General features: G+C 38.4%; 1 protein-coding gene across 1 annotated transcript in view; it reads right to left on the reverse strand.

Moving 5' to 3' along the window:
• Positions 1-1,487: 1,487 nt before the first annotated feature.
• Positions 1,488-12,085, reverse strand: part of ANKRD45 (ankyrin repeat domain 45) — a 39,967-nt gene continuing 29,369 nt past the window's right edge. The window contains exons 4-5 of the mRNA XM_030887766.2: positions 9,045-9,183; positions 1,488-5,210 (exon numbers count right to left, since the gene is read on the reverse strand). Coding sequence (XP_030743626.2) covers positions 5,179-5,210; positions 9,045-9,183 — 171 coding nt within the window. The 3' untranslated portion in view covers positions 1,488-5,178. The remainder of the gene's footprint in view (positions 5,211-9,044; positions 9,184-12,085) is intronic.

Raw genomic sequence — 12,085 nt, forward strand, 5'->3', positions numbered from 1 at the left:
CTTCATGGGTAAGACTCCAGAAATTTTAACTTTCAAAATTTGGAATCTCCATAGTTTTTAGTAAAATCTATGGGGGGAAAAAAGAAAATAAGGACAAAATTCATAGTTAGCGCTAGATTAAAGATAGTTCTGAAAGCTAGAGATTAACATATAGCTGAAATAGAAAATCAAATTTCTCTACCTTATAACCTTTCCCATGGGGTTCCCAAAAAAAGGCAATCATAAACTTAGATTTCATAATCTTTTTTAAAGCCAGATAAAATAGATTTTGGTAGCTTCGGGAAGTTGAAAGCTCGGGATTTCCTACTGTATTTTCTCCCAACCCCACCTTCTGATAATAGACTAGCACCATCTGACTGAGATGGTACTGTGGTTAATCACAGTTCTCCTTTCCCTTCACATTGTAATTCACTTAGGTGTGGGCATAGGATCAGACAGGACCAATCAGATGGTTCCTGGGGAGAGAGCGTTCTCTCTTCCTGTGGATTAATAAACTGTGATGATGACTGCCTAGAGCAGTTGGAGGCCATCTTCCTCGCTGAACCCAGAAAGCCCAGCTACAGTCTGAAAGATTATAGATATTTTTAGATACCTCTGACATCTCAACAAATCACTTTACAATACCACACTCAAACCGAAACCAAACTCACAGCCACTGAAGTGACATAGCGACCCTACAGGACAGAGTAGCTCACCCTTGTGAGTTTCTGAGACTACAAGTGTTTACGGGAGTAGAAAGCCCCATCTCTCTCCTGCAAAGCAGCTGGTGGTTTCAACATGCTCACCTTTCAGATTGTAGCCATTGTAGCACCGGGGCTCCTTCAATCCCACACTAGGTTAGAATCCATCCCCCTCCAACCTCACCCCCCAGCAACCATTTCTTAGTTTGAGAATTTTTGCCATCTAGAAATGCTAGGAATGGAAAGCAACTTCAAATGTAGCATGTATTGTCTCCTTGATATTTACCTTTTATTTGAAAGTGTAAATGTTCCTTTTTAGTGCTTGAGCACTCTATTTGGAAATATCCTTAGCAGAATTGTTGCATTCAGTCTTATCACCACCACATATCAAGCGTCCCTTTCTCCAGCTGCACCTAGAGGAGCAAGACCTGGTGATCTGCTCTTGTGACAACCACAGCCTAGAAAATTCAATGGAGCAAGTCTGTCCTGTCACATGGAGCTGCCGCGAGGGCACACTGACTAGAGAGCACCTTGTCTTCCGCTAATAGATCTCCTTGAACCCCGCAGGCTCTCATGGCCCTCCAGCTTCTGCCTGCCACCTCATTTCAAAGGCAAATGCCATACAGTTTAGCTTCCTTCCCATGCGGGCCTCTCCAGGGACTGCTTTGCGTTTCACATATCATAGTGGCTAGCTTCCAAGTGGGAGCATCTATGAGAACTGTATCCATTTTTTATTGCTGTATAACAAACTAAGATAAACACTGAATACCTTCAAAACAACAACAATCGTTTATTTAGCACAAAAATCTTAAATTTCAACAGGGCTCGACACAGGAGGCTTGTCTAGGCTCCATACATATTAGCTGGGACGGCTTGACTGGAAGATCGACGTCCATGAGGCTCATTGTTCATATGGCTGGTAGGCTGGTCGTGCCTACTGGCTGGCAGTGCAGTGAGGGCTGTGGGCTGGAGCCTCCGTTTCTTTGAAGGTGGGCTTCCCCACAGGCTGTTTTACCTTCCAATTGTCATGGTGATTGGTATCCAAGAGGAAGTGTGTCATGGGAACTAGGTGAAAACTGCATCCCTCTGTGTGATTTGCTGGGAAAATCACGCATGAGCATTTCTTGTAGTCACAGGCCTGGACAGATTCAGGGAGAGAGAATAGAGATCCACACCTTTCATCCAGACTACATTGTAAGAACATGGAGGACAGGGGATACTGGGGTGGCCATCTTTGAAAATCCAGTCTACCTCTTATTAGGTAAAACATAAGGGTGATTGTCAGGCCTTTACAATGTAGATCATCACGTTAATCTAACTCTAGAGCAGTAGTTCTCAAAGGCCAGACTACAGCTCAGTTTAGATTCATGACAAAGAGTTTACCATACAGTCAATGAACTGAATATCATTATTTAAAACCCGACGACAACAACAACAACAAAAGTTTCATTATACATGGCAAAATGAGAAAAATAAATGTAATATACAGACATGTAGTAAAGCTCAATTTATACAACAGGAAGGGTAGAGTCTTACATTGAGATGATATCCTCCTGTTTTTTTCTGGTATTAAATTGTCTTTTCTCTTATTAAATAATAGTGACAAAACTGTTCTTTTAGTGGGATCATGTCCACCCCCTCCTTTTAAAAAACATTTTCCTGATCAATAAAATATAAAAATCTAAAGAACCACTATCTAGAAATTATCATAACACTGAATTTGCTTGACCACCTGTCAGATAACATGGAGACTTTTATGTGCTTTGAAATAGTAATACTTGTGCATACAGGCAGCTCAACCAGGGGGGAGGGGATGCACTAAGACAGATCTGGTGGCAATTGTACGATTCCTCTTGATAGGATTGAACGATAGAACTATTCAATTATATGATTTGCAAATTGTGTGCCAATAAAACTGTTGCGGGGGGAGAAATAGTAATCATGGATTAGATGTTAAAATAGTCAGGCAGCTACTTGTGTTAAACCCAAGCCATAAGGGTATTTTAACTCTCCTGTGACTTCAATTTACTGAAACAGTAGGAAACAAGAAGTACTACATCTCTCAAAACAGACTAAAATTATAGATCTACAGATATAATGCAATATGTAGATCTTCATATCCAAGGAATATTTAAAATGAGATCGAGGAACCCCTTGGCAATTAGCAGGTTCACATGACTGAAAAACAATATGGTGTTCCAAAAGAAAGCTCATAAGTAGAAGCTCGCAAGAGAAACTACCCATAGATCCATTGTGCTGTGTGGGTGTGGGTGTGTTGGGGGGAGGGGGGCTTGTTTTCTACAGGGGCTGGAGGTTAGATGAGGTACTGGCACAAGCAAGATATGGAGATAAAGATTCAGGAATCATTTTTATAAAGGTAAACATGCACTAAGAATGAATGCAGAGATAATTATTTCTATAAATAAAATAGTACTAAAGAAGAATTCATTCAATCATCATTTACTAAGAACTTACTATTTTACAGATATCTTAAGATATGAGGGAAAATAAGACAAGGTCCCTACCCTCAAAAAGTTCACAATTCCCATGAGGAGGAAACATGTGAACTATTAACCAGACTATAACATGAGATTATTAGATCTGTGAATACCCCAGAGAAGAGGGGATACGTCTTGCCCTACTGGTAACAGGGAAGGTCATGGGGCGAAGATTTGTAGATTATTTCATGAGACGTCAGGACAGAATGTTGAGATACTCAAAATATATAGTATAGGGTTACTTTGAAGGAGAGGAGCTTAAGAGTGAGTTCGAAAGCAGTTTATAAGAGAATAGAGGAGCCACTGTGGCACAGAGGAGCTAACACGAGGAGTTTCAAGAAGATAGCATCAGACGCCCTGCCAACAGTTACAAAGAAGTTTGAGGATGCAGGACGAGAGATTAATAAAGAGGAAAAGAAAGTTTCAGTTCATACTAAAGGGTTTCTAAAAATTCCTAGGAATCTTTAGGTGAAATCTAGGAATTCACTCATTTCCTGGATCATATGCTTGGGGGTGGGCTGGGAAATTGCCATATTCAAGATCAATGCTTAGAAAATACAGAGTCAGGGTGAAAACAGCTCAAAAAGCATCTGATCTTTACTCAAATTATTGTCGTGCTTAAGGACACTGGACTTCCAATGATAAATGGTGTTAGGAGAATGGAGTAAAACAGATCTCCTTGTTTGGTAAGCAGTTGCCATTGCGTCTGTTCAGTGTGTGTCAGAGTAGAACTGTGCTACATAGGTTTCCAAAGCCTGGTGTGTTTCAAAATATATTGGCAGAGCTTTCTTCCGACGTGCTCTGGGTAGACTTGAACATCCAAACTTTCAGTGAGTCACATAGCATGTTAACTATTTGCAACACCCAGGGGTTTCTCCTCTTTTGTACCCTCCATAAACACCCAGTGAGTCTACCAGAGAAGGGAGTGAGAATTATTGCTATTCTTCCACTTAAGGCAATTGAGACTGAGTTGTTTACATGCATACGTAAAAGGATCTCAAATTTTTTAAATTAGGGTGACAAATTATAAAACAGTGTTATCTAAAAACCATGTTAGAGAAAATGTCAATTGACAAGGTATTATACTGACTTGCTCATTTCTTGTCCTACGCTCCCATGATGAAAAACTAGTATATAGGGAGGGACAAAGAATAGACAGTTAAAAGGACAAGGAATAAAAGCTTTCTAGAAAAAAATTTTCTCTATAAAATGTTACCAGAAAAAGGAGAAGTTTCAAGGATTTTATTAGATAAGTTAGGGGGTCTTAAGGGAAATAATTTCTAAATCACCAAAATGAAACCAACTACGTTATTTAAGAGCTAAAAATTATAAAACACAACAAGAGGAAAATGGCATAAAGTCTAGTTACATCTATATTACCAAAACTACAAAATAGTAGAAATCTTATAAGTATAAAACTAAACAGGCTTATGTTGATGAATTACAACATAGGCCATAAAAATAAGGAGGCTATTCAGAGACTACTCCCATCTTACTAGTGAAATTTAATTTGCCCTGATCCCATGATACTTAATATTCCCTCTTTCCAAAATGTCATTCCATAGGGTTTCCTTCTGAGAGAGGGAGAATATTTTTCCACTATAATAAAATATGCTTTTTAAAAATGGGATTCCTCAATTGAATGGACATTTCCTATCTCAATTACACAGAAAATTATTAGATTCTCTAAACAGTTTGAAAAGGTTTGTCTGATCTTCCTGTGTGAGTCACACCCACCTGTCTATGGAGGAAGTAACCTGGAATTCACATGTATTGTCCATTGTGCGCAGAGGCTAGGCCAGAGTGTCTGGACATAAGCATGATAAACAGGGTACAACAAAAGTAATTTGATTTCACACTTAAACAACTTTATAAAATCCAATACTTGTTTTCTTCACTTCATGAATACATTTTCTTTACAGACATTAGAAGAAAATATTGCCTTTTGCAAAATACACACTCAGGAGGAGGTATGATTTTGATGTCTTTGTTGACATGGCTTAGATCACAGATTTGGCACTTTTTGCTTGACCTGAAAGGAAACAGAATTTTAAATGAAAGTTAATTCACTTGCAAGTTGAAACAAAATGAAGCTAGATTTTGAAACTGTAGGCATCAAGTAAATTAGTATAAACCAGGCTGCATTAATTAATAACAGAACCCTAAAGTTGGTATATTGATTCAAGTATTTGCTCCTCCTTTATTTAAATATAATCCCATTTCCTACATAATCAGTATTCTTGTTACTAGTTCTTCCTTTGACTAGAGTAAGTTTGTCTTCCCTTTCTTCATTATAAAGCGAGATGTTGTTTCCAATAAGGTTCCATCCCGATCTAATGATCTATGATACATGTGTAGGATGCTGGAATGGCTGAAGGGGATAGAATAAGAGGAGATCTGGAAGATAGACAGAATTCTTCCTCACAGATGAGAAGTGAGGGAGGGAGGGTTGTTGGGTCAGAGAAATGGTAGAGATGGCAGAAGAGATGGCAGAAATCACGAACTACATAATTACCAATTCGAGTCTTAATCATCTCATTCTAGATAGTCCAAACTATCGTAGTCTCTTTTTCTCTAAACTTCTTTCCCTCTGATGCATTTTGCAAATAAAGCCAGACGACTCTCCCTACTTAATCCTTCTCTCTTATCCCAAAGCCTTTCATGGCATTCCGCTGCCCAGAAAACCAAGCCCAAACTTCTAATCATACAACTCAGTACTTTTCCTAAATGGTCACAATCTGACTTTCTATTGCACCTTAACACAAAATCAATTACAACAATCCAGGTGTGTACTCTCCATTTCCTTATATTTCCATGTGTGAATTTTTTATCATCATCTTGTGGTTTCTGTTCTGACAGAAAGCTGTCAGATGGGCTCCCCATCTACCCAAGTAATTCCTCTTTCTCCATGAAATGTTCTCTTTCTACTAAGCTTCCTCGGAACATACACACTACTTGGGTACCTTTAGAAGACTGTGTTTTGCTCATAAATTAGGTGGTAGGCTCCTTTAGGATAAGAACAAGTATAAAGCCTCTATCTCCTCCAGCGTACTAGAGTGCTAGGAGGAGCCTCAATAAATATTAGCTATAGATAGTAAAACATCTTCTGTCATGCTACCTAGAAAAGGTAGGAAACGTGCTTTAATCTTTAAAAACCACATCCCCTTTGGATATACATAAAAATCTTATATATCTACATGCAAAAAAAAAGTGAATTTGGATCCCTATTCATAACATAAGAGGAGTCCTGGTGCCACATTGTGCTGCTACCCACTAGATCAGCAGTTCGAAACTACCAGCCACTCCAAGGGAGAAAGATGAGGCTTTCTACCTCTGTAAAGAGCTACAGTCTCAAAAACACACAGGGACAGTTCTTTCCTGTCCTGTAGGGTCACTGTGAGTCAGAATTGACTCTATAGCAGTGAGAGAGATCTTATATCATATCCAAAAATTAGCTCCAAATCTATCATAGAACTAAATGTAAGAACTAAAACTCTCATAAGAATATATAGACGTAAATCTTTGTGATGTTGAGTTAGATAAATTTCTAGATGTGATACCAGAAGAATAGCAATAAAAGACAAAAATGGGTAAATTATACTTCATCAAAATTTAAATTGTGTTTCAAAGGACATGTGCAAGAAAATGAAAATATCCACAGGACAGTAGAAAATAATTACAATTCAAATCTCTAATAAGGAAATTGTATCCGGGATATATAAAGTATCTCTATAACTCAACCACATAAAGATAATACAGTTAAATAAATATATACACATATATATGAATGGCATTTCTCCAAATAAGAACTACAAATAGCCAGTAAGCACATGAAAAACCATTTAAGATTAGTAATAATTAACTCAACCACTGATGTTGAGTCAATGCAATTCATAGTGACCCTATAGGACAGAGTGGTACTGCTCTTGAAGCTTTCCCAAACCATAAATCATTGTGGAAGCAAGCAGCCTCATCTTTTCCCCCAAAGAGTAGCTGGTAGGCTTGAACTGCCAATCTTGCAGTTAGCAGGTCAACACTTAACTAATTGCACCACCTTTAGTAGCGATTCTGACATAAAGTAGATTTTGACTCATAACGACCTTATGGGACAGAGTAGAACTACTCCCGTGGGTTTCCACAGAGGTTAATCTTTACAGGAGCAGGAGTCTCCTCTTTCTCCCATGAAACAACCAGTACGTTTGAACAGCTGATCCTAGAAATACAAATCAGAACTACAGTGTAAAACCATTTCACATCCAGTCCATATTGGGAAGGATCCTTCATCAACTGATAAAAGTATAAGCAAAATTTATATGTATCCAATGAAATATCATTTCAAAGAACAAATAAATCTGTCTTGGAAGAGGTACAGGCAGAATGCACCTTGGAAGAGAGGATGGAGAGACTTCATGTCACATACTTTAGACATGCTGTCAGGAGGGTCCAGTTCCTAGAAAAGGGCATCGTGCTTGGTAAAATAGAGGAGCAGCGAAAAAGAGGAAGACCCTCAAAGGAATTGATTGACATGATGGCCACAAAATGGGCTCAAACACAATTGTGAGGATGGTGCAGGACCAGGCAGTGTTTCATTCTGTTGTACTGTATGTCACTATGAATCTGAGGTAGTTAGTTTAGTGTGCCAACATGGCTGATAAACGCATGTGGGGTTAATTGAAGAGCGGAGAGATAAATGGCTTGGTGAGCCTCGCCTTTAGAGTTCTTGGGTCTCTTGCTTTGTGATGGTTGGACGAGGGTGTAGTTGCCTTAGCCAATTCTCTGCTTCAGATGGCAAGGCTCACGTCCTGCAAGACATCCACAAGGAGAAACCACATGGACCTACCCCGATGCAGCCCTGGGTGCTGGAGCAGCCATGTGGAGACCCCTGCCAGCACTGAGATGCTTACAGGTTCACTGACTCGGCTTTCCTCCTGCAGTAGGTGTCATTGCTTGTGCTTTGTGAGATGGAGGAGGACTTTGTGGATTGGTGTCAGATATATGGGTTAATGTTGGACTTGTGGGCTAGGGCAGCACTGGGTTGGGATGTTTTCTTGATGTGCACTTAACCTTTATATGAAACTCTCTCTTATACATGAGTTTCTGTGGATTTGTTTCTCTAAAGTACCCAGACTAACACAGAATCATACCCCACTCAATGGCACTTCACAACCGCAATTCACATCAAATGTGGAGCAGAGGAAAATCACAGAAGCAGAAAGTAGAGTCATGGTTGTCCAGGAGGGAGGGAAGAAGAGAAAATTACTTCTGATGGGCACGGGTTTCTTTTTGGAGGTGGGGTGATAAAACTACCCTAATAGCTGATTGCTGTGACGGTTTCACAACTCTGTGAAGATGCTGAAAGTCCCAGAACTTTAAGTGTACTTTGAAGGGGTGAATTTTATAGTAGGAAATTATCTCTCAGTAAAACGATTATTTAAGAAATGCTATGTACCCCTGACACAAAGAGTCTGATATATGCACCTCCCCCATTCAAAGGATACTATTCCAGCAAAATCAAAACTCACATTCTGCTACCTATCTCCCAGTAGGCCATGCATCCCTTGTTGAGAATCATTGGTTCACCAAACAAAGGCACCATAAATTTAGGTGATTGGTAATTATTCTAATGTTAAAATTAGTATTAGACATGTACTATAAAATATTTCAGCTATTATTATCACTAGTTAATAATATTTAAAGTAATATTAGTTAATACTTAAAGTAATATTGAAATCAGAAAGCTAGACCCATGGGTTAGTGATAGTAGTTAATAAGTATAGAGAATATTAAAATCAGACGATTTCAGAAGTAACATTAAAGCTACTTTCATCTTCTTTAGTATCCAAATAGACTTTTCTCCAAAACTTACGTGGTGCAGATATTTTTGTGAAAATAGGAGTCACAATATCTTCCAATAGTTGTTTCTGTTCCAAAAGCTCACTAATGGATGCTTCCAAGTGGGTTTCCAGCCACTCGTTCTTGGCACGGCATGCACTGAGGATGGTATTCTAGGGACAGAAGAGAAAAATTTACTTCCTACCTTTATGTGCAGCATAAAACTCTTGGGAATCTGTAAACAAGCACTGTCCAACAGAAATATCTATAATGGACACGGTCTATAGCTACACTGTCCAATACAGCAGCCATTAGCTATGTACAGTAATTGATACTTGAAATGTGACCAGTGTGACTGAAGAACTAAATTTCATTTAATTTTAATTAGTTCTAATTTAAATATCCACAAGCCACTACACTATTAAGTGCAGCTCTAACATTAGTGGCATGTTAGTATAATAAACCTTCTCACAATCTAGAGTCATAGAGCTTTGTGCTGGTCTGTGCTATTTCCTGAATTCTTCATTTGCACTGACCTCTATAAGAAAGATAAATGCTGTCATTCAGTTGGCTCCAACTCGGAGTGGTCCGCTCTAGAGCTCCTGAGACTATAGCCCTTTAAGGGAGCAGACCGTCTAATCGTTCTCCAAAAGACTCCAGAGCTGCCTCCTCAAAGTACAGTCAAATTTAATGTCGAACTTAAAACACAAGAATCTAACCTAATGACACAAAACTTTCTAGACTTTCATTTTTTGCTGGCACAACTCAAAATAACAAGAAATTGATTCAAGCAACCATTAAAAATTGAACTGTGGAATGTACAAAAATGTATCTAGGGACATCATAAAGGTCAATACATAGGCAATGGTGATCTGAAATGGACTGGAATTATCCATTTTGAATCAGACAATCATATGATTTATTATACTAAGAGTGACAAATATGAGGAACAACTTCATATTCGTTGTAAAAATAAACATTTCTACACTTACCTTGAAATATAATGCTATCTGTGATAGAATGGAATCTATATGCTTATAAGGAGAACCAGTTAATACAACAATTATTCAAATGTATGCACCTAAAACTAAGCCAATGATAAACTGATAACATCTACCAACTTCATCAGTCTGATATGGATCAAACCTGACACCAAGGTGCATTTATAATTATGGGCAAAAACATTGGAAATAAGAGGAAGTAGCAACTGTTGGAAAATATGGTCTTATTGATATAAAAGAAACTGAAGATTTTATGACAGAATTTTGTACAACCAACAACTTCTTCATCATAAATACTTTTTTTAGTCACATAAATGGTGTCTATACACATGTACCTTGCCACATGGAATACACAGGGATTGTATTGACTACATGTGGGAGAACAGACAATGGAGAAGCCCAGTATCATTAGTCAAAACAAGACTAAGAGATGACTGTGAAACAGACTAACAATTGCTCATATGCAAGTTCCAGTTAAAGTTGAAAAAAATTAAAACAAGTCCAAGAGATCCAAAATACAACCTTGAAAATGTCCCACATGAGTTTAGAGACATTGAACACTAATGATTGGAGACCAAGTGAACTGTTGGATGACATCAAGAACACCATACACGAAGGAAGGAAAAGGTCATTCAGAAGAAGGGAAGAAAAAAAGCAGGTGTCAGAAAAGAATGCAAAACGTGCTCTTGAACATTGAGTAGCTAAAGTAAGTGGAAGAAATGATAAAATAAAATTGTGATGTAATATGACATGCAAAAACTTGAAGTTAGAAAATCATAAGGACAGAATATGCTCAGCATGCCTCAAGCTGAAAGAATGGAAGAAAAAGTACAAGCCTTGTGTTATAATATTGAAAGATTCTATGGGCAAAATACTGAATATGCAGAAAGCATCAAAAGGTTATATAAAAAATACAAAGATGCACAGCACCGAAAAGAATTGGTTGGCATTCAACTATTTCAAGAGGTAGCATAAGATCAAGAACTGATGATAATGAAGAAAGAGTCTAAATTACACTGGAGGCATTAACGAAAAACAAGGCATCAGGAATTGACAGGATACAGATGCCGTGCTGAAAGTACTCACTAGTCCATGCCAAGAAATTTAAAAGACATTCCAAATAAAAGTGACTCAACATAATGTGGAAATTAACCAACTATACCATTAATATCACATGCACATAAAATTTTACTGAAGATAATTTTGAAAACAGAGGCAGCAATACCACAAGGAGCTACTAGAAATTCAAGAAGGATTCAGAAGTGAAAACTGAACAAGCGATATTAATGCTGATATCAGATGGATCTTGAATGAACGCAGAGAATACCACAAAAATATTTGCTTGTGTATGATTGATTATGCAACTGTATTCAACGGTGTGAATCCTAACTATGGAAATGCCTGCAACCATAACATTGCGAAGAATGCAAATTTCAGAACACTTAATTGTGCTCATATGAAACCTGCACATAAGCCAAAAGGCTCAGTCAAACAGAACAGGGAGATACTGCCTGATTTAAAAATCAGGAAAAATGTGCTTCAGGGTTTTATCCTTTCATCATATTTATTCAATTTGTATGCTGAACAAATAATCCAAGAATCTGAACTCTATGAAAAAGAATGCAGCATGAGGACTGGAAGGAAAGTCACTAACAGCCTGCATTAAGCATACAACAAAACCTTGCTGTGGCAATTACATAATCTCTTGTTACCTTGGGTGAAGAAGTGAAGTGGAGCCTGTCAATCAGGTCATAGCCAAAGAGGCCTCTGTATGGGCATGGCCTTCTCCTAAGGATTCTGATACTACAATTGATCTTAGCCAAGAGGCCAAGAAGCAATCTCCTAAGGATTCTGGGAACTCTTGTCTTCCTCCCTGAAGGCGGGACACACACTCTCTCTGTTTCACATTCTGTTGACAAGCCACATGTTGATGGCAGCCAGAGCCCTGGAATGAGATGAGCCACCTGGAGAGCCACACCAGCACTGAGATGCTTCCACAAAACTTCCCCCACTGGCCTGTGATCTTCCTGCTTTTGGCATCATTGCATGTGTTTCGTGAGTCTGTAGAAGAATT

This window comes from Echinops telfairi, unplaced genomic scaffold, assembly GCF_000313985.2.
Source record: "Echinops telfairi isolate 266 unplaced genomic scaffold, ASM31398v2 ScPeMD7_7424;HRSCAF=8462, whole genome shotgun sequence".
Classification (NCBI taxonomy): Eukaryota; Metazoa; Chordata; class Mammalia; order Afrosoricida; family Tenrecidae; genus Echinops; species Echinops telfairi.